The 23,254-nt window shown below is 38.4% G+C and overlaps 1 protein-coding gene, 2 long non-coding RNA genes and 1 pseudogene across 8 annotated transcripts; 1 reads left to right on the top strand and 3 right to left on the bottom strand.

The window, feature by feature from the left end:
* Positions 1-1,319: 1,319 nt before the first annotated feature.
* Positions 1,320-3,874, bottom strand: LOC125588395 (annotated as a pseudogene).
* Positions 3,875-5,673: 1,799 nt separating this feature from the next.
* LOC106406252 (acylamino-acid-releasing enzyme) lies at positions 5,674-10,135 on the bottom strand. Of its 6 annotated transcripts, none has more exons than XM_013846876.3 (17): positions 9,976-10,135; positions 9,544-9,715; positions 9,165-9,474; positions 8,851-9,078; positions 8,559-8,774; positions 8,398-8,472; positions 8,064-8,202; positions 7,727-7,878; positions 7,562-7,644; positions 7,316-7,437; positions 7,151-7,229; positions 6,888-7,068; positions 6,616-6,799; positions 6,343-6,534; positions 6,202-6,270; positions 6,038-6,114; positions 5,674-5,922 (listed from the first exon to the last, which is right to left on the bottom strand). In XM_013846876.3, the coding sequence occupies exons 2-17, from the start codon at positions 9,680-9,682 to the stop codon at positions 5,856-5,858; spliced, it is 2,313 nt and encodes a 770-aa protein (XP_013702330.2). In that variant the 5' UTR covers positions 9,683-9,715; positions 9,976-10,135; the 3' UTR covers positions 5,674-5,855. The 6 variants fall into 6 exon arrangements, with proteins under 6 accessions (XP_013702330.2, XP_048616722.1, XP_013702331.2 ...); XM_048760765.1 differs by having other exon boundaries at positions 8,559-8,771; positions 9,976-10,134; XM_013846877.3 differs by lacking the exon at positions 9,976-10,135 and adding an exon at positions 9,806-9,952.
* A 225-nt stretch (positions 10,136-10,360) lies between these two features.
* On the top strand, positions 10,361-11,141 carry LOC106405021. The gene is made up of 2 exons (XR_001281223.3): positions 10,361-10,601; positions 10,797-11,141. It is a non-coding gene; the product is annotated as an uncharacterized LOC106405021 (long non-coding RNA).
* A 2,279-nt stretch (positions 11,142-13,420) lies between these two features.
* On the bottom strand, positions 13,421-17,388 carry LOC125588856. The gene is made up of 2 exons (XR_007325061.1): positions 14,033-17,388; positions 13,421-13,903 (listed from the first exon to the last, which is right to left on the bottom strand). It is a non-coding gene; the product is annotated as an uncharacterized LOC125588856 (long non-coding RNA).
* Positions 17,389-23,254: the final 5,866 nt, after the last annotated feature.

Raw genomic sequence — 23,254 nt, forward strand, 5'->3', positions numbered from 1 at the left:
ACCAAAGGAGTCCTCGCGGCGGAAACTGGTGCGTCTTGCTCACGGGAAGGTCTTTTCCTCCTTTCCAACGGAACGTTCGGAGAATCGTTCAACTCAACATCAGCCTGAGCCGCACCCTCACGAGAAGAGCCGTCATGACCCTCCACATCCCCGATAGGTTCCGACTGCTCCTCAACAGACTTCTTCCTCTTTTTCTTCTCTTTCTTCTTCTTCTTCCTCGGAGGTTCATCAGATTCGGTCCTCGTGCGAGCCTCGATTGAAGCAGATGAACCCGGAGCAGGCCTTTTCTTCTTATTATCGTCAGTCACCGACGGTTTAGCGGTCTCTCGATCGGAAGACTGCACAAGTTTTTCCCTCGAGGATTCGATATTTACCGGGCCTACAGACGACTCCGGCGGAACTACGAGAGACGGAGGCCCGAAAGGAGTCGTCTCACCAGGAGTCGCATAAGGCGTCCTTTTCGCTCTGCTCAACTTCTTCTTGATTAGCGCGCTCAAGTCTGGAAATTCTTTCATTTCCCTAGCTGCGTTGATCACCTTCTGCTCGGCGCGAGTGAATATTGAGAACCGCCGCTTGTTGCCGGTAATCAAAAGTGGTAAATCAGATCTCCAGTCCCCTACGAAAGACCGACGAGTCAAATCCAGACAAGTGTCTCGAGCGAACAGATGCAGTCAAAGAAAAATGTATAATCGCGTTAAGGAAACCTACTCTTTGAGATCCTGTCAACGGCTCGTCGGATCCTCTCGACAGTGATACCCTTCCAACTTACTTGAGCAAGCGACGCGATGGCACGAGCGTTAGCTATGAACTCTTCGGGATAGGAGGCTGTGTCTGGGTGATCAACTGCAATCAAACGAAGACTCGGCAGAAAAGGAAAGAAAGAGGCTATCGATAAACTATCAGCAACACTCTACCAAGTCCATCATTCCATAAAAATCGAAAGGAATCGCCGGGCGGCTCTTCGAAGGCAAAACCATCAGATGTAACGTAAAAGTAGAAGCGATGCCAGTTATTCGTCCTGCTGGGATGATCAACGATCACGTTGTAATTAGGCCTCATCTGGATCGAGTACAATCCATCCCCCATCGACTTAAGGTATGTCAGCTCTTCCAAGTCCGCACGCTCATCGACACATCGATCTCCGCCGCCGCCACCATCAATGCTACCGAGATACGGAACGCACCGTTTAAAAACTAGCTTATCGCCGCGTCGCGACGCCTCGCATAGGATGCGACGAGTTGAGGAATCGGAAACCAGAGCTTAGTCTCGTTCTGAAAGTAAGACTCGTATACACACTGAAATCCCACCGGAGGAGACCATGGCCTCTGGTCTTTCGTATGGATCAGAAAAGTCACTCCGGCTCCTCCGCACGCTCTCAGCAGACTTTTCACGCTGCTAGAAGTCGAACGAGTCTCCTTAACGTTCTCCCATGTTTGACCCTCAGCGATAGGAGAATGTATCAGCTCTGGCGCCAATGCCGGGAGGTCCTCGAAAATCCCCCGGGATGATAACAACACGGAACGAAGTCAGGGGGAGAAGTTTCTCCTTCACTCGCTCCACCTTGACCGTCTCTCACGACTGACGCAGCAGTCTCTCTCTCTTCGCGAAGTTGGCGCGCTGACTCAGCAACAAGGACTCGCTGAGGCGTATTCATATTTGTTGTGTCCATCATGGCTTCGCGATGAATTTACTCGATATCAGAAGGAGAGTTCGACTCGACGACTCGTGCAGGACTCGATTCGGTCGCTTTCGCCACCGCCTTCGATTCGGTCGCTTTCGCCACGACATTTTCAAAATCTAAGACTAAGAAGCTAGAGTGAGAAGCAGAAGAGGAAGAGAGAGAAAATACCTGAGTCGGATGAAGAATGAAGAAAATGAGAGGTGAGAGGGGTATTTATGAGGGGAGGAGCGCATCGCACCCCGAGGCGTCATTATTAGACCTAGATGGGCCCATATAGGCCCATCTAGGCGCGTGAAGTTCACCACGTCTCGCGACGTTTCGACTTCTTGAGGTAAACCAAGACCGGTTAAGATCGAGACCAGTGGTCATGATTAAGACCGAAGAAAACCGCCGGTTCAGATCAAACCGGCGAGATAACAAATTGCGAGCAAGAAAGCCGCCCACTTAGTCGAGGAGTCGAGTGAGATCACGAGTCTAGAACAATTGTCTTGCAAACCCTACTTCCAAATTCGTGGACTCGGCTACGCTACTCACCAGCGAACTGGGGGGACTTACTGTTGGGCATGGGTTTGACCCTCCCAAAAGGCCCACAAGACAATTGTCCAAACACATGATCACAACAAAGAGACTCGGCTCGTTGACTCGCGAGCCGAGTGACCGGCTCGACTCTAGACTGCTCTTAGCCGACAAAGCAAGCGACCGGAAGTCGCCGGCTCGACGACTCGAATTAGCGGCCCGACACCTGGTCTGGTGCAAGTGCAGGACTCGACTCGAATAAACAACAGAATTGTCCAGCTTGTGGTCAGCTTTCGCCGGCTCGACGACTCGAATTAGCGGCCCGACACTAGGTTGCAGGAGATTCAGAGGAGGAACCTTCTCTTGATGACATGACAACAAATTTGCAAGCTTCTTCTTCTGGTCTGGTGCAAGTGCAGGACTCGATAGGAATATATCCAATGACCGAATGACTCCTTTTCGCTCGATAGCTCTGAATGCTGATGCCACACCTCTCGCAAACATATCTCTATGGGTTATTTCATGAGTGTCCACAAGATGAAGTAGTCAAGTAAAGAGTGAGTGATGTGTGGATATTGCGGTATTGACCATACCATCAAGAGCAGCAGGTTTGACATTCATTATTATATTACAAATTGTTTCGTCGAAGAAGAGCCAGTCGTAAAACAGAGCCAGCTTAACACTTCCTTGGTTTTGTCTAGACAGTTCCAAAAACCAACCTATCACAGCCCACCTTGGCATAATCTCTGACCTGATAATTTCGTTAGTCGGGTGAATAACACAGCAGATGAACCGGACTTTGTCGGTCAAAAGCACTTGTTTTCCATTACCCACGAGGAAGTTGTTCAAGAACCAAATCTGATGCCTCTTATGGCTTCCTAGTTTCACATTCCCAAGCAAAAACCTTAACTGGGTTTCCATCTCAGGACTGATTCGTAGAAAGAAATATATATCTAGTTGAAGTCTTGGACATGTAATAAATACTTGAGACCAAATTGTTCCTATCTCTCTGAACTCAGAGACATGAGCCAAGTCCTGCAACAACCGGACAAGATCTCTTCCAATCTTCAAACTCAAATCCATCTCCTCTCTAAACATCTTGACACAGAACTTCATCTCTAGCCTCTTCACATTGTCGCCTGAAACTTTACAATGATCCTCCGCTAATAAACGTAGAAAGCTATACAGAGCACTAGTCAAAAACCAAAGGAAAATCTTCAAGCAAGCAATCCCACTTGTCAAGAAACAAGCTCACCAGTTCAGAACAAAGCCAGACATTCTGATCACCACTTCCAATTCGTCGAAGCAAATCCTCAAGACCCACACTCGAAACAGAGATCATCTCCTTCGTCAACCACATCAACTGGATCTTAGCGGAATCAACGAGCTTACCGTACAGTTCAACAACGATACCAACAAGCAAACTAGTGAAAAACCCATAGCCATCAGTGACGAGAGCATGTAAATGCTTCATGTGAGTTGTCGAGGAACTGGAATCGCATAAGACGCCGTAGACGATGGCTCTTGTGGGTCTGGGATTTCTAGTGAAAACGGTGGACGTAGTTTCGGTTTGAGAGACTCATTGGCTTGGCGGAGTGAGAGTTCGAGCTGGCTCTCGACTTCGTGCAGGGCAACGCGAATCAGTTTCGACGCGGCCAAGAGGTTTTCGTTTTCCATTATCCCATTCCAGAGAGAAGAAGTAAGCCTGATTTGCGGGTTAGCTTCTTTTTTTTTTTTTCTAACTAGTCCGATGATTCATACTCCGTGGGATATGAAGCATGTTCACGTTCTTAAAATTATCCAGTAGACTTTGAAATGCTCTGATGCAAAGGTCGCCAAATCCATCAGTCTAAGTTGACCATCTCAAAACGGATCGAGCAAATGGTCTCTCATACATGAAGTTGCCCAAATTAATCTTTCCATCTCCGGGTTTAAGGCCAAGAGGCTTCTGTAGCACGAGACTTAGTCCGAATGATTTAATATTCATTTGATCCTTAAGACTCCACCCTAGACCACTAATATTGCCATTATCGATATATGAAGCATCGATTCGACAAGTTGAGATTCAAGGTATACAATGGGGTACTGTCTTAACAATTGTGGTATAGAAGTAGATCAAGTCAAAATCGAGATAATGACTAGTTTACCATCACCCACCACCGTGAAAGATGTAAGTAGTTTTCTCAGACACGTTGGGTTTTACAGGAGATTCATAAAAGATTTTAACAGAATAGCTAGACCCTTCACAGCCCTCATGTGCAAAGAAGTTAAATTCGACTTCACGCTATAATGTTTAAAAGCTTTTGAAGAAGACAGCTTTAGTAACTGTCCCCATCGTGCAAGCTCCAGAATGGAGTTTGCCTTTCGAGATAATGTGTGATGCGAGCGATTGCGCTATAGACGCAGTTCTTGCCAGAAAAAGGATAAGAAGCTACATGCTCTATTACGCTAGTAAGACTCTCGACCATGCGCAAAGAAATTATGCGATAACAGAAAAAGAATTACTAGCCGTAGTTTTTAAGTTTTGCTCCTACCTAGTCGGTTCGAAAGTAGTTGTCCACACAGACTATGTTGCATTGAAATACTTAATGCAAAAGAAAGACGCAAAACCGTGACTTCTGAGATGTGGGTTTTAGAAAAACCCATTATTTAAAAATCCAATAAAATCTAAATAGTTAAAACCCGAAACCCGGCTACTAGTTGAACCAATGATTGACCCAATAGGTAACTTTTACCTTTTTGTAGATTTTTAATTACGTTATTAGAATCTAATTTGTATTCTAAATAGGAAGTTAGGTTTTTAGTTTTCTTTAATATCGTCTTCCTTTGTTGTCAACTTTGTATGTTCTTTGACTCTTTTTATGTTTTTGATTTTTTGTTTATTGTAAATCTTACTTAAGACACGCTCTTTATAGTTTTGATTTTTATTTTCCTTTTTAGATTTTGATGAAATTTCAGTATGCTACTTATAGAAAATGAAGTGATTGATGTTAGAGATAACAAAAATTAGTTGATGAGATTTGATATTAGTGTGTATTTTTGTTATCGATAATCTATTACTATTTGATTTTTATTTTTATTTTATTTTGGATTTAAATTTAAATTTTATTATTCACATTAGACATTTTAATACTTATGAATTTTAAGTCTTGATTTTTTTATTATATGTCATAACTCCTAATTTGTTACCAAAAAAATGTTAAATAGTCTAAATATTTTTTTGATATTTTGTTTGTATTTTTAGCATTTTGATTTTCTATATATATTTTTTAAAATAAAATATTTTTTATATTTTTCAATAGCTAATATATTATTATATAACAAAATTAGTTTATTTATTAACGTATGGTTCGTCCGGTTGACCCAATAACCCGGGAAGTTATCCGGGTTGGGTTTAAAAACCTTAATTTCCCCATTCAAGTTTTCCATTTGCAGACACACCTCCCAAGCTACATTATCTTCAAATATTTATGGTATGAGCTGAAAGTACCCTTGTTCTAAAGTCCAAATCGGAAGTCACGTCTTTGTTGCAAGCAATCGAAGAAAAGCCAGGCTATATAAACGCACTGGACCAAAGTCTCTTTAATCTAAAAGTTCTTTTTATTTTCACTTCAGTTAATAAACTCAATATTCAGAAAATAGAAAAGAAACGAGGTGTTCACAGCTTGCAGTACTTGTTGAACCATACAGCAATGTTGAGAAAGCTTTCATAATCCGTCTGCGGTCTGCATAATAAAACAATCACAAGATGATTTAGCTATGAACAAACGTTCTCATAGAGATGCTACAGCTATAAACAATATAAAAGATGACAGCATTTGTTTGTTTGTGTTGGTCTACCTGTCTAGGGGATGATTGTCATTGGGAAAGACTAACACTTTAACCTCAATTCCTTTCTCCTTTAAGGCTCTCACGTACTATACAAATCAAGAATACATGAACAAACAATATTACCAATAATGTTTTGGATCTGCAAAGTTGAACGAGTTGCAGATTGATCTTACTTGAATTCCGTTTGAAATGGGAACACGGAGATCCATAGTTCCCAAGAGAAACAAAGTGGGTGTTTTCACCTGCACAAGAAGGATCATTAAATGAATGTCTTCAAACTTATCGAAGAAGAACGGAAGTGGTGTGGTTTTGACCTTTGAGATGTGTGATATAGGAGACATTTGATGAAACCGAGACATATCTTCAGGTGATGGGGCTTCTGTATAGCGAGTCCGGTCACCATAGGCTTCAAAGAAACACCAATCAGGTATATCCGTAATCCCAACCATTGATGCAAGGTTGCATACAGGATTTCTTGCAGCTGCTGCCACAAATTTATTCGGGGCCTATTGCAAAACTTTGGTATAAGAATTTGGATGATTTCTATTCCGGTGCCATAACTTACAAAGGTGAGTGAACTACATTACCTGGCCAATCAAGTGTGTAGTGAGAAACCCACCATGAGAGCCACCTAGTACGGTTATTCTAGACGGGTCTGCAAGTCCCATTTCAACAGCGTGGTCTACAGCCGAGAGCACATCATTCACGTCTTGTGATCCAACTTTTCCAGGTAGAGACTGCAAAGCATCTTCCCCAAACCCCAACGAACCCCTTTCAACCCAAATGAATCACCAAAAAAACAAGTTAGGATCTCCAGAAGGTTGTTGATTAACTAATGGAGATGGAGCTGTCTGTGAACCTGTAATTTACAATCAGCAGACTGTATCCAATTGAGGAGAGATATGCCAAAGTCTTGGAGAAGCTGCAAGGTGCGATCGAATGAGGGCCTCCATGGACAATAACAGCTAAAGGATCACATATCCCATTCTCCTTGGACTTTGAAGACGATACATATATAGCTTCAATTGGTTTTTTGGCCCCTTGATCATATGGAAATTAATTAGTCAGAAAGTTTATCAACCAAAAACGAAAACAACAAATAAGATTGAGAGTTAAAAGTACCTTTGGTAAGACATTCAGAAACATTACTGATTGGAACTTTGAGAATTTTAAACTCCAGAGATGAAAGCCCAGACGTGACCTGAAGCGGTGTAAACAGAAAAAGATTAGTACAGAAAAAAGATTAACATCATTCGAATCTAGAGGATTTGGCTAATCTGATTTAACCTTCTCAGAGCTTTTAAATATTGGGTTTTGGATATCTAACCACTGCCATGAAGGCCTCCCGGCTGGATCAACAACTTTCTTTCCATATTTAATTTCAGGAACACTCACTGGACTGCTACACACTACTCAGGAAAAAAAGGAAGAAAAGAAAACTTACAGTTGTTCAGAACCTGGTGTGTGTTTTAAGTTTAAGGTGACATTGTCACAGTTAGTAACTGAGATTAAGAGCTTGGTTAAAGATGTTACCGGCAACAATATCATCACCATCTAGCGCAAGAACGCTCCATGAACAATCTGAATCATTAGGGCTGGCACGTGACAGTTCACCACTGTAGTAATTTTTCTATCATCAGTTAGCGTAGCAGCAAAAGAAGATAACTTGGAAACTTATCATATCTATTCATCAGTCACCTTAGCATATTTAGGCTGAGTATTACTCTACAACTGTGCCAGTAGGAAGACAACATAAGAGTATGTCCATCTGACAGCCACGGATCACTCAGCAGGCCAGTAACATAGAGTCCAGGGAAACAACCATCATCAGGACAATTCACAACTGGAATCTGCATTACAAGATGTATTTGAATATATCAAATAACAGTTAGTGATTTTTTTAGTTTAATTGCCACTATAAAGACAGATTTATTGGTGTAGAGAGAGTAGTTATAAGTTGTTAAGAAACAAAAAGTGTCCAGCTCATAGAAAGTTTGAAGCTTCTATAGGGAGAAAAAGGTACGTATAATCTCACCAGATCAACAATATCAGTTGACTCAGAAAGTTTCCCATCACTTGGCCAGTTAATCTTATGAAGTGACTCGGTTCCCCAATGCGCCCCCGAATCAACAGCAGTCTTTGCGGATAAAAACAGAAGAAACTTGCCATCTTTGCTGTGAGAGAAGGAAAAAGATGAGAGTAAGTTCTTAACTGGTCATAACTAAAACGAACATTGCACGTTAACACTGCTACAAGTAAGGACAATGTTTAGCATATGCTGTGTAAGATGGCTCAGTTGTAAACAGAGTAGCAAGGAGAACAAATGCTTTTGGTAAATAAATAATTCAAAAATTTCATAACATGTAAACCTGAACAGTGGGGAAAAACCGCTGCTTATGCTCTTGGTCAAATTATGAATAGGGAATGCTTCCTTTGCATCATCTCTGGAACACAGGTAAACGCAAACTCTGTAAGATTTATCGGAACTATCAACTTGTCTTCTAGTGAGTTATAGTAACCACAAACTCACTTTGGCTCATCCGATCCAGACGAAGCATCTCTAAACTTTATTGCGTATATGGAACATGGTCTGTTGTAGCAGTACTTAATACCAAACTTTCTTTTATCTCCTAACCATCCGGCAAAAACTAAATACTCAGCTACGCCTTTACTGCTTGGACTCCAAACAACCTGTCCAACACTTATCGATCTTGGAACTCCTTTGATATGCTCGACCTCTCCACTGCTAGAGAGACAAGAATTAGAAAATGTAAAGAGTAATTAATTATTCTTGTTATTATTTTTATTTATTTTTATGAAACCTGTCAACATTGATAACAAACAGGGCAGGCTGCCTTTTTCCGGCATAAGCTTCTCCCCATTCCTCTTCCCAATCTCCTTGACCTTTCCAGCTTCCAATAGCCTTGTCCAAACCAACATTGTCTTTCGTGTAATAGCCTAGATGGTCAAATGTAGGTTTGGGAAGAGATGGTTCCTCAGCAACATAAGCAACACAAGTCTCATCTGAGTTCCAAGAGATTCCTTCAAACCTGCATCACACAAGCCTCACTCAATTTTTCTTTCTACTTCTCCAAGGCATTGAATTTGAAATAAGCCAAAAAGAAAAGTAGAGTACCATCCATCAACGTATACAGAGCCATGAACTTTCTGTGGAATATGAAACTCCTTCTCTAGCTGAGATGAACTCCATATCTCAAACTTTGTAGGAGATTCTTTATCATCAGGATTCCGGACTACAAGGAGCTTCAGACCCGATGGAGAGGGGGCAAAAGCAGATGCGCCGGTCATCTCTACAGGAAATGGCGCCCAGTGAAAGTTTACAGACAGGTTACTACTCTCTTTTGAGATATGTCCCGATAACATAAACTTCCTCCTCTTATTAGCCAAAAGGTTTGCTTGACTCATGGCAACCATAGCCTGAGGACCTGCAGTATAGAAGTGAAAAAGATTTATTCCAAAGAAGTTTGATATGTGAAAGGTGGTCCATTCATTACCAGAACCAGAGTTGAAGATCCAAGCTTTGTCAATGCTGGGAATAGTAATAAACTCTTTGATTAACTTGGACTGTGTTGCATACTCTTCCTCGCTAGTTTGGTCTAAGTCCTTAACCGTGTCAGTTCCATAAGAATCCATGGTTAACTGATCTTGTAATCCAACCTTTTGCAACTGAAACATATAAAAATCTCTAATGATTGCAAAACAGTTCCAGTAATCAATCATATTCATCATCCATAGTTTTAAAACCGACCAACATACAATCAGACATCATTTGGATCAATTGTCGATTGAACAGAAGAACATACAGAAACCGATCAATGAATGAAACTTTACAATTGAAAACCATCAAATAGAAGAAACCTATCGTGATAACACAGAACCAAAAGACACAGATCGAGAGACAAACAGCGCAGAGAAAAAGGGCTTACGAAGATTGAAAGAGTGATGATGATGCTTGGGAGATGAAGATGAGAGGAACGGAAGTCAAATTCCAAATGATTGAGAAAGTGAGTGGGTGGGTGAGTAAAGATTTTCGACGTCTAAAATAAACAAAATATAATAAATTATGTTGTGAACTTTCGATGTTGCATTAATACTTTGATTACTTTCATTATTTTCAAACTTTTTTTAGTGGTAATTTATAGAGAAATTAGTGTTCCTTACCGAAGAATTTTACCCTATTTTAACAATCTACCAAAATTTCACTATTTTTTCACCGTACACAATCATATATGACCATGTTACCCCTATATTACAACAAGCCATTATTGATTTGAAGTGTTGTCAAAATCTTGAAGTTAGATACGCGAATATTGTGTTTTCTATCGTAATATCTTCAAAATTTAAATCTTCATCTATATTTTTCTCTCATCTCTCCTATCCTCTCTATTTTCTATCCTTGTACTTTGAAATTGCAGTCGGCTCATCCAAAAATAGAGAACAACAACAATACACAACCACCATCCTACCTCATCCTAAAAATTGTGATATTTCTTTTTTTTTGGACAGGAAAACAAAAAGAATACACAACCACCGTCATGCCTCGTCCTAAAGAGTAAGTTTCTCATTCAGATTTTTTTTCAGTTATTGGGTTTGGTATTTTTTTGGGATTGATCTTGGAGATACCCCGTCCCCCCCCCCCTCCAAGTCTCTATCTTTGGAGTTAATTGGGAGTGTGGCTTTTCTTCATATGCTTTGTTCCTTATTTGTCTTCAATTGATGTACCGGCACCGGAAAATACATTTGATAGCTTCTAGACTGCTGGTGATAGCCGCCAAGAGTATAAAGCCCAGGATTTTGAAGCCATGCGGCATCAGACAAATTCTCAACGCCCTCGACACCGGTGGAATTGGTCATATTCTCAGTTGTTATTAAACTCACTATGAAGATTAATCTTGATCAATACAACAGCAATGGAGTGGGTTCTCTAGTTGCAATTAAAAGCAATACTTATTGTTTATGCAGTGTTTGGATAATTAAATTATTACCAGTTTACAAAACTGTTAACCGTAAACTTTATTCAATGGATAGTTAGAGAAATTATTGTACCAAAACAGTGAATTCTGAATAATTGAAAGTTATGTTTTCCATTACCGTTGACAAGCTATCAAACAAGTTACATGTCCAACTACCCAATTAACAAGCTATCGAACAAGTTACAGGGCCAACTACAAAATTAACATGCAATTTTATATCATAGACTGTAGGGAATTCATGGGTTCAATTTATGGTTAAAACTATGAAGTGTAGGGGTATGATAACTTATAGCTTATCTTATTATTAACCTGTTCATTAATTTTCTTAGCATCCAAAAAATGTTGTAACTATCCACATGGAAAATTGTACATCTGATACTGGACTTATATTTCTTCTCCATTACCAGGTCTCAGGCTTAATGAAATTGTCTATGCAGTTTTGCTTATCGTTTTATAGTGTTAAGGGTTTATGATCAGTGACTTAGTATCCAATGTGTTGTTGTTGGGTTTAATGTTTATTATTTTAGGTTTAGGGTTTGGCCATGTATGTAATGCAACCCAGGTCACCAATAAATATACATAGGTAAATTGTCAAAACTATTGTCCAACTAATATATATTGTAGCTGAGATAACAAAATTGTTATCTGGCCACTATTATATTTACACATCTAACTAACTATTTAAAACTAACGAAAGAGATTATCTTCTTGTCTTTGTCGTTAATTCCACCCCTCCCCATTGTTTCTCATTCCTAGGTTTTGATTGATAGCTCTAGCTTGGTGATTTGATATTTGTATGGTTTCAATTCATTATTATGTTTGTTGGGACAAGATTATGATGGTGAAACATATTTTCTTCGGGTTTGTGTATTCATTAGGAAGATGAAGAAAATTTTGATGAAGATTATTGAGATAAGAAAAGAAGAAGACGACAATAGAAAGAGAAAGGAAAATAATTGTTTTCGAAAAAGATTTGTTTACTTTTGTTTTGTTGTATGTTTAAAATAAATAAAAAAAATCTTTAAAAGATTATCAAATCTAGTAGAATCTTAAACAAATCCTAAAAGATCTCTATTGTCAGACACTAAGCCTAGCATCCTAATACTCTGAAGTCAGGTCACCATGGATCAAGGTTATTTTCGTCTTTCTTATTCGTTTCAGTGTGGTACGTTTGCGTAACTTTTCCCTCTTTGGTACTTAGCTAATTTCCTCTTCTTCTTATGTTTTTGACCTAATTTGCTCTAATTTATAAGCCCTCAGATTGTAAACACTACAAATAAGCATATCTTTGAATCCTCAAAGCACTTTTATTATTGTGACGGAGATGAGAAGAAATAAATTAACATATTGATAAACATTAAAGAAAAGACATAGAAATTTAATGTGGTTATGGGACTACACGGGAACAAAGAAAGTACTTTATTGATGGAAGCGAGTATTTCAGAGTACACTTGCTACAGAATATGGTAAAACCTTAAAAATATATACTTCTTCCGTTCCATAATATAAGATCTTTTATATGAATGCACAAGAATTAAGAAACCTACTTTTAAAAAAGACAATACCATTAATAATACTAGGTAAGGAACTCGTGCAATATCGCACGAAATTCAGTTTGTAAAAAAAGAATATGCCACATTTTATATAATTATTTTGAAGAAATACATGTGTTATAAAAAATCTTACATGCAGTTATATTTTTTATTAGTTAGTTATAATAAAATTAAAAATATGCCAATACCAATTAGTAAAGGCACACACATTAAAGTATCTATGCATTTTTACGTTATTATAGTGAACTAATTTTATTAAAAACATATGCCACTTTGTACAATCTATACTTTTATAGAAAGCATCTTATTTTGCTATGAAAGTATAATAAAATAAGGAGAAAATACAGATCTTTAATTTTTTCATGAATTTTAAAAATGTATAATATAAGTAAAATGAGAAATAACCACAAACCATTTCAATAAAAAAATATTCTAAATGAAAAAGATATATAATTGCATATATCATATATTAATTTACTGAAAATATTTGTGGAATACTTTATTAGTGACAATATTTATTTCTTTCACTGATTGTTATATCAACCGAATTAGAACCAAAGTTAAATGAATTAGTTTTATAGTAAAAATAAATTCTCGACAAACAAAAATTTCACTCAAAAATGAAATAAGAACATTGTCTTCAGCCTCATTGTCGAGGAGCTGAAGGTAAAGAAAGCAACACATGTTATTCAAAGCTATATATGAGACAGAGCATTCAAGAGACTATAAATTTTCACTTAAAGCAACGATGTTAATCGCAGAAAAATAATGTTACAATTTAAATAGTTAAATTTTAGTTAGCAATAATCAGCCGGATTAGAATGGTTAATCATCAAATATTATAATTGAGCATCTAAAATTTGTAAATATTTATATAAACAATTACAAAATTACATTTAAAAGTAACAACACAAATATATTTACGAACACATCTTTTTGGTAGTCTTATCTTGTAGAGGGACAAATGGCAAGATAATTAAATCCATCTTCTAAACACTCAAATCCCAAAAGCAGATATATGCATTAAATACATAAGTACAACAAGCCTTCATTTTCTTTTTGCTCTGGTTCTTGAGATTCTGTCACGTTCATTCTCTTTCATGTTGTTGTTATAATGATGATATAGTTGCACAGCAAGTAGGTTGGCGTCACAATTTATTTATTTATTTGAAACCTTGTAAATATCTGTATTGCAACGCAATGATTGTGAAACCTTGTAAAAACTGAATTATCATCGAAACTTGGCTCACTTTCCACATGTTCTTCAAGTACAAGCTTCCCCACTTAAACTCATGCACAGACAAGTGTTGCACTTCAGAATTATTTTACTGAATAAGAAGAATATATACTTATTTATTCACAATTATCATATCAGTTTTCCAAAATGTCACGAACCAATCACTGATAAAACAATGAAAATCAGAGTAAACTGCAATACAAAAACTGGGAGAAAATACCTAAATCAGAAAGGAAAGAGAGAAAAAGAAAGTTAAGGGTCGTCGGCCAATAATAAGACGCAATTCACTCAATCTCCTTCCACACACTGCTAACCATTCAAATAGAGATCTGATCACAAAGACATTCAAATAGCAACAAGCCCTGAAAATAAAAACGGCAGAAACAAATACGTATACTTAAAAAGGAGGACGATTAACAAAATTAAAGAGGCATAAATTAATCAGACATACGACAAGCAGTGTTGAAACCTCTTCAAAGTAGGGATATATTAAAACAAAAAAATGGTTTACAAACAATTATGTTGAAATTTGTTCTGAGATTCTGGGTGGAAAGATGAACACTTCTATGAATTGAATGTCCGCAAACAAAATTTCCGGAATTGGATGTTTTATAAGCCCTCAGATTGTAAACACTACAAATAAGCATATCTTTGAATCGTCAAAGCACTTTGATTATTGCGACGGATATGAGAAGAAATAAATTAACATATTGATAAACATTAAAGAAAAGACATAGAAATTTAATGCTGTTCTGGGACTACACGTAACAAAAAAAGTACTTTATTGATAGAAGCTAGTATTTCAGAGTACACTTGCTGCAGAATATGGTAAAACCTTAAAAATATATATTCCATCCATTCCATAATATAAGATCTTTTACATGAATGCACAAGAATTAAGAAACTTACTTTTTTAAAAGATAATATCATTAATAATACTAGGTAAGGAACTCGTGCAATATCGCACGGAATTCATTTTGTAAAAAAAGAATATGCCACATTTTATATAATTGTTTTGAAGAAATATATGTGTTACAAAAATCTTACATGCAGTTATATTTTTTTTTAGTTAGTTGTAATAAAATTAAAAATATGTCAATACCAATTAGTAAAGGCACACACATTAAAGTATCTATGTATTTTTAAGTTATTATAGTGAACTAATTTTATTAAAAACATATGCCACTTTGTACAATCTATACTTTTGTAGAAAGCATCTTATTTTGCTATGAATGTATAATAAAATAAGGAGAAAATACAGATCTTTAATTTTTTCATGAATTTTAAAATTGTATAATATAAGTAAAACGAGAAATAACCACAAACCATTTCAATAAAAAATATTCTAAATGAAAAAGATATATAATTGCATATATCATATATTAATTTACTGAAAATATTTGTGGAATACTTTATTAGTGACAATATTTATTTCTTTCACTGATTGTTATATCAACCAAATTAGAAACAAAGTTAAATGAATTATTTTTATAGTAAAAATAAATTCTCGACAAACAAAAATTTCACTCAAAAATGAAATTAGGACATTGTCTTCAGCCTCATTGTCGAGGAGCTGAGGGTAAAGAAAGCAACACATGTTATTCAAAGCTATATATGAGACAGGGCATTTGAGAGACTATAAATTTTCACTTAAAGCAACAATGTTAATCGCAGAAAAATAATGTTATAATTTAAATAGTTAAATTTTAGTTAGCAATAATCAGCCGGATTAGAATGGTTAATCATCAAATATTATAATTGAGCATCTAAAATTTGTGAATATTTATATAAACAATTACAATATTACATTTAAATAATTGCAAATATTCATCTAGATAATTACAATTGTTACTTAAAACCATTGTGGAAATAATCCACTTGAATTTTAAAACATTATAAATTCTTCAAGATGAAAAAAAACTTCCATTTCTCCATATATGTTATTTTTGTCCCAAACCTATTTTGTTGAAAATTGAATATAAGTCATATCTTGTACTTCTGAAAAATATTTATTTATCTCTAACAATCTGATAAATATGTTATCTTAAAACACTATATTAGATTTGTGATTAATACTTTCTTAATAGTTCTAATTTTTTTTTTTGTCATCGTCTTAATAGTTCTATGTTTTTTTGGGATTTTATAATATTTCAAATATTTATACATAGTAGGGTATAATTATTTATGACAATTTTCAATTTGAGAGTATTTTGAAAGTGATCTTTAAATTAGATTATGTTATACAAACTGAAATATAGGGTAAACAATAAAATAAAGAAGTATAATAATAAGTATAATAAAAACCGACAGTTCAATTGAAACTAAATTCCAACTGAGCTTGGTATATCTTCATCTCTTATAGGTTTCAAAAAATTAGACAGTTACACTAAAGTTGATTTTTTGTGGAAAGTAGTATAAAATTTTGGTGTAACATTAATCATCAGATGCAATTTTAATAAATTATTTAGTTTATTTTATTTAATATTGGAATTAACTTAATTTATTCATTCAATTAAATTTGTAATTAAAATACATATAAATTTTTTAATTAATAATGCATGTATAGATTAGTAAAACTAAAATAGGTAAATAAATAAATAAGTATATAAAATAGTTAAAACAAAAAATATTTATATAAAATTAATGTACAACACTATAACACAAAATTTAATGTTTTGATTGGAGATGACATTTAAAGTATATTACTAAACTAATAAATTTAATATTATTTCAACATCCAATGTAGTGTCATGGTTGAAGTTGAACCTTAAATAGCAATGTTTATATAAATTCTGATTTGATTAAAGACAGATTGTAATTAAGTATTATTTAATATTATTTTCATCATAATTAAGTACCTGACCAACTCAATATTGTAAACTTTCTCTAAAGTATTGCAGTTTCCACAAATAGGTACTTATTTTTCCTGGTACTTTTTTTTTTTTGTTCACAACTACCTTACATTAGAAATTAAACTAGGTTCAATACAAGGTTTTTTAGCACATATTTGGCTATTCCATCCACATGAGAAACAGAGTTTCTACTGACCCAATAAAAAGAAACAACATCAAAAGCCATAGATAAAGCATAAATATCACAGAGGATTCCGTGCAAATCTAAAACATTTGAGCCTTCTTTAACTGCCTTCATCAACCTGCTTGAATCTGACTCGAATGAGATTTGTCTGAAATCCCATGATACTGCGTCTTCCATTGCTGATAATAAAGCCAACCCCTCCGCCACAAGGGGTGATTTAACATTTGTAAAAGTAAGGGATCCTGAGCTTACACGCTCATTCCCGTTACGTAGAAATTCCCACGCCACCCCAGTGCAACGTTTCTCACTGTTCCAAGCTGCATCAGACCTGCAAACCATATCACATCTTGATCCAATTCCACTTATCTCCTTCAGCGCCTTTGGTTGCTCAACCGCAGCCTGCGCCTGTGTCCATTCCCTCGCAAGTCGGGCCGCCTTTGTCACAATCTCTTGGGTTGCTAACTTTTCCTCTCGAAAGATCAGTTGGTTCCTAGCCAACCAAATACTCCATATAATCCATGCCGCCAGGTTCTCTGAAATTACTCCAGTAGGGGGAAGAGCTACTGCTCGGTGGGCCCTTCTCCATCCCTCCACAAAACTAGTGATGTTGTTAAATGAAATCTCCATTTTTGATGGGAATCTTCTCCACACCTCTTGTGCAACTGGACATAGGAAAAATAAATGTATTATTGTCTCCGCTTCATCACAGCTACAACACTTGAGATTTGGGATTATTTGACGGGCTGCAAGTCTCTCATTAACTGGGAGGGCATTATGATACGCCTTCCATATTAGAAGTTTCATCTTTGGTGGCATGTGCATTACCCATATGTCCTTAATCCATCTGCTAGGTTCTCCTGTTATCCTTTGCAATGTTGGGTTAATTGCTCTCCTCTCTAAAGCTGCAACATATCCCGTTTTTGCAGTGTATTCTCCTGAAGGGTTCCTCAACCAAATTCGTTTATCTGGTCCTCCCTTCCTGCTTGTTTTAATGCTCAAGATTGTTGTCTTCAGCTCTGGTAGTAGGCTTTCCACCTTTTCCTGATCCCATTCTCTCGATCCCTCCTGAAATAGAGACGATACCAAGAAATCTTTTGAAGCTTCCGTTGCAGGGCCCATAATTACCTCTCTCCGCTCTGTCGATATCCAAGCCTCATCCCAGATCTTTACTGATTCTCCATCTCCTATCGCCCATCCCAGATGTTCAGCCAAAAGATCTCTGCCAACCAAGATACCGCGCCAGCCATGAGAACACACCGCAGCTGGTTGAACTTCTAAGAAAGGGCTGTATTTGCAATACTTTCCCGTAAGGATTCTGTCGAGTAGGCTCTGAGGTTTCATAATTATTCTCCAGCTTAGTTTCCCGAGCAGAGCGTCATTGAAACATTCAATATCTCGGAATCCCAAACTGCCATCTCCTTTGGTCTTTGTAAGCGTGTCCCATGATATCCAAGCCAGTTTTCTCTCATCCGGTTTCGAATCCCACCAAAACCTAGTCAAGGCTGATTGAATATGTTTTACCATAGACATAGGTAATTTGAAGCACGACATTGTGTGAGTCGGCATTGCCGCCAGTATACTCTTCAGCATCACCAGCTTGCCCGCGACAGATAATCTTTTTGTTGACAAACTGCAGGCTTTCTGTCGAATTTTGTCTACCACCCCTGAGAAAAGATCCTTCTTTTTCCTACCAAAATGCTCGGGGAGCCCGAGGTACTTTCCCACCCCTCCTTCCTTTTCTATCAGCAGCTCGTTTTTCACTCTATCTCTTAGCTCCAGAGGTGCCAATTTGGAGAAAGTTATTGCTGATTTATCCTTGTTTATTTTCCGAACCGACGCTTGCTCATAAAGAAGCAAAATATCCTTCAACGCCTTCACGCTTTTCTTGTTTGTACGGCAGAAAAACATCGTATCGTCCGCAAAGAGTAGATGGTTCACTCGGGGGCATTCTGTTGCTACTCTAATACCCTGTAGCTTCCCCTCCCTTTGTGCCTTCAAACACAGGCCCGACAGTACCTCGCTGCATAAGATGAATAGGTACGGTGATAGCGGGTCTCCTTGACGGATTCCCCTTCCCGGTATAACTCTTCCTTTCGCTGTTCCATTCATCAGGTATGAGAAGGACACGGTTCTGACACACTGCATGATGGTCGTCACCCATTTCTCATGAAAGCCAAACCGTTGAAGTACTGATTCAATGAAACTCCATTCGAGCCTATCATAAGCTTTGCTCATGTCGGTTTTGACTGCCATGGAACACCTCTTACTCGCCTCAGACGTCTTAAGGAAGTGAAGCACTTCGTGAGTAATCAAAACGTTGTCCGATATGGCTCTGTTGGGGACGAATGCTGACTGATTTTCTGAAATTAACTCATCTAGGATCGGATGGAGTCTTTTCGTCAAGAGTTTCGAGATTATTTTGTAGTAGACGTTGCATAGCGCAATTGGTCTATAATCTGATACACTCCTTGGGCCGTGTACCTTGGGAATTAAACGGATATGAGTCTCATTTATTCCCTATGGTAGTCGGCCTGTATCGAAAAAACTCTGGATCTCTGAGATGATCTCATCCTTGATAGTTTCCCAATTTGTCTGAAAGAAGCCTGCGGAAAACCCGTCGGGTCCTGGCGCTTTATCTTAATGTATAGAGAATAGCGCTGCTCTGATCTCGTTGGCGCTCGGAATACTGATCAGTATCTCATTATTTTCTTCCGAGATCATTGGTGTTATCGCTGCTTCTACAATATGTTTATGTTCTTCCTCTTTCGAGGTGAAAAGATCTGTGAAATACTTCACGATAGTGGAGGCGATTTCCTCTTCCTTGTAATGCACGACACCCGCTGTATCCTCCATCACAGTGATATTGTTTATCGCCTTCCTGCCTTTTGTGATGGAGTGAAAGTACCCCGTATTTTTGTCTCCCAAGCTCAGCCACAGAATTCTACTTCTTTGCCTCCAAAACTCTTCTTCAGCTTTATAGGCTTCTCTCAGCTCTTGATTTATTTGGAAAATACGCTCTCCATCATTTAGAGGACTTACCATTGCCTCTTCGAGTTCTTGCTTTCGTGTATCTATGATGGTACGACTGTTAGCTTGTTGTTCCTTGTTCCATCTCACGATGGCTCCTCTCAAACTGATGATCTTCTGAGCTACTGTCTCCCCTCTAGGACCCTTCCAGGTACTTGCAATTAGATCCTTCACCAAGGGGTTGTTCTTTAGTCTCCTGTCGAACCGGAATAGTCCTTTTCCTTTTTTCCTCGTCACGTCAAAACAAATGATGATAGGCTTATGATCAGATCCTTCATAATTCAAGTACTCCGAGTGTCCTGATCCAAAACTCTCAAACCACTCACTGTTGGCCATGGCGCTATCCAAGCGTCAGTGGACTACTCCTTCACTTCGGACCCCCCTCCAAGAAAGAAAATCACCCGAATGATAGAGGTCATACAGATCATTTTCCGATACAAAAGTACGAAAATCAACAAACGAGCCTTCTGTTCTTTCTACTCCTCCCTCCTTATCTTGGTTGTTGAGCATGTCATTGAAATCACTGGTGACAAACCATGCTCCATTTCTGTCTGCCGCGGTGTCTGTGAGCTCTCTCCAGATCTGTCTTCGCTTTACTATGTCCGTATGACCATAAATGAAAATCGCATAAAATACTTTTCCTTCATATCGCAGCATTGTATCAATAAAATTTTTGCAAGAGTTCAAAACCATCAATTCGATTTCAGCTTTCCAAAACAGAGCAAGTCCTCCACCCCTTTGATCAGTAGGGGGATCAAATGATTGTTTACAAATTCTGACGATTGAAACTTCCGGAGCACAACGTCGTCAGCGTTCATTGTCTCTGAGAGGAAGAAAATATCCGGGTTAATACATTTCCGTATTTCCCCTATCCGCTGGACTGTCTGAGGGTTCCCCAGCCCCCGACAGTTCCAGCTTGCTATCTTTAAGGAGCTGGATTGGATGGATTGTGAAAATCCATCTTTTTCTTTGAAGCCGCCGGGAAAACCTTCGTCTTTGGATTTGAAGTTGACGCTCCGACTGCTTGGTTAAGCAACTCGGTCTTCTTTGAGTTAACCGTCTGTCTCCCCACTCGCCTCTTTGGGGATCCTTTCAGCTGTGCAACCTTTCTTGATTTTGTTGAGGCCGCTCCTGCACGCGTCGAAATAACTCCAAGTTTCCTAACCACTGGGGGTCTGCCCAGACGTTTCTTGGCTGACACTCTCCCCTGCTGGCTTGAAATTTCTCCTTCCTGGTCTGAAAGGGATACGCCTCCCAGCCGGCATGTCGCTGGTACTCTTGGAGGAACCACTTCCGGGCTTTCAGCTTGCACCCAGGTTCTTTGGACGTTCAGCATTTGTCTGGCCATATTTTCCGCTGTTTCTTCTACTTCTTCTACTTCTCCTTGTTCTTCTGCCCTCCTCACTCTCTCCCTCCTCGCTGCACTTTCGGTTGGGTCAGCACACGAGGTATATTGGATCATTACTTCTCTCAGTTCTTCCCTTACTACCTCCAGTACTTCGTTGGGAATTTCCTCTAGCTGAGGCGCAGCTCTTGGGACGTGAGTTTTTACTGATTTAAGTGGGGATCTTGGGATCACTCCATCTTCGGGGTTATTCGGCTGCCTTTCCTTGTTCAGGTTTCTCCTACCAGTTTCAGAGAAAGGTTCACCACTCCTGCTTCCAAAACTGTCGACGGTTCTGTTTGTGGTAGGGAAGCGTCGTCCAGAGTCCACCCATCTTTCTTCTCTTCTGCTGCTGTTGTGATGGGCGCCTTCTTTTAAATAGCTTGTATCTCTTCTACTACAAGTTTCATAGGCTCTAGGAACCCTCGAGTCATAAGGTCCCACTGATCTGTGGGAACGTTCTCTACCTTCCCAAGAGTAATGATCTCTTTAACCTCTCGAGCGATCGAACCTTCTCTGCCCTTGCTTCTCACGGTACTGGTTGTCTCTTCTTTCATCATGGTTGTGGCGGGCCCTTGGAACTTGATAACGATCCTGCCTCAATGGTTCTCTATCTCTTAGATGAACATTACGAGCGTTTACTCTTCTTTGCTCTACTAACTCAGGGCAACCCTCTTCCTCGTGATCCAACTTTGAGCAGTGTAGACAATGTTTGTCAAGCTTTTCATATAATAACGTAGCTATGATTTCTCCTCCCGCTGCAAACTCCAGCGTATACTGTTTTAGTATCGGTAGCAGGCCATTTATCTGCACTCTCATGCGCAGATTCCCCGGCGTGATGTCACAACCTAGATAAATCCCGAGATCCTCTCCCATACTTCTTAAGATATCTTCCCTCCAGAGGTGGAGAGGGACTCCGTGCACCCGTATCCAAAACGGGATTTGAGATGGAAAGGATGCAGACATTGTAGGTTCCCATTTTTGGAGGATAACCATCCATTTGGCAAAATGGTAAGGTCTTTTCTCGAGAACTAAAGCCATATCCTCTGCATTCGCAAATTGAAACTGGAAAAGTCCTTGCCCCAGATCTGCTCCAATAGGTCTTGAACTTGTTTTCCACATATCCGAGAAGAATGGAATTAACGACCAGACCCGTTGATACTTGAGATTTGTTACTCTTCCCACCAACGTAAGCTCATGTTTCTGTATCATCTCGGTGGTATCGACCTCAGGGACCAAGATTCTCCCAGAACGAAGAGGTTCAGAGGTTTGAGCCACTCCTTTGCCTTTCTCATCGTAGGTTAAACGTCTCGCCATTACTTCTTCTTATATTTTCCAACAAAAAGGTTCTTCACCACACAGGTGAGAAGGTTCTGTAGGACTTAGTCACTACGAATTTTGTACCCTTGCAGAGAATCCTTTGTTCTTACTGCAGAAAACTCAAACCAAAGAAACAACAGCCGGTCTCCAGCGAAACAGTCGGTCCATGGTGAGCATAAGTTTACTGAAAAAACCTTACCGGAGCTTGGCGGCGGCGGTCCCTCCATGGATTAGCTCAGGTCGGTAAATTATCCAGTAGGTAAAGCCCCAAAACGGCAAAAGATTCGAAAAAATAGGTGAATGTTCAGAGAATTATGGAAGGTTTGGTGAAAGTGTCAGGAAAAGCAACGGGGTTGTACACGAGACCGGCGGTTAAAGACTTTTCTAGACAAAAGTGCCTGGGAGAACTTTCTCACACCTCTCTCTTTCAGATCTCTCAGATTCAAAATATTTTTCCTGGTACTTATTCACATCATTTTATCCTCTTAATCAAAAAATTCATATAAAAACGCTAATTTAGATTTGTACTTTTTTCTAAAAAGACATATTATATTTTTCAATTATTAAACAATAAAAATCAGAACATATTTATATCTATTATTACTAAAAACTATCCATATAAACGATCAAGTTTAAACAATCTAAAAGTTGATATTATATCCATAAATAGCCATA

The sequence above is a fragment of the Brassica napus genome, chromosome C6, assembly GCF_020379485.1.
Source record: "Brassica napus cultivar Da-Ae chromosome C6, Da-Ae, whole genome shotgun sequence".
Classification (NCBI taxonomy): Eukaryota; Viridiplantae; Streptophyta; class Magnoliopsida; order Brassicales; family Brassicaceae; genus Brassica; species Brassica napus.

What these genes read in the sequence shown, in the direction of transcription:
- LOC106406252 (XM_022704884.2), bottom strand. Translation starts at nt 9,893, where the DNA reads ATGGTTTTCAATTGTAAAGTTTCATTCATTGATCGGTTTCTGTATGTT. An exon ending in TATTTAAAAGCTCTGAGAAG is followed by an intron (nt 7,230 to 7,315) that starts GTTAAATCAGAT and finishes ACACCGCTTCAG; the next exon opens with GTCACGTCTGGGCTTTCATC. An exon ending in TTCTGAATGTCTTACCAAAG is followed by an intron (nt 7,069 to 7,150) that starts GTACTTTTAACT and finishes CATATGATCAAG; the next exon opens with GGGCCAAAAAACCAATTGAA.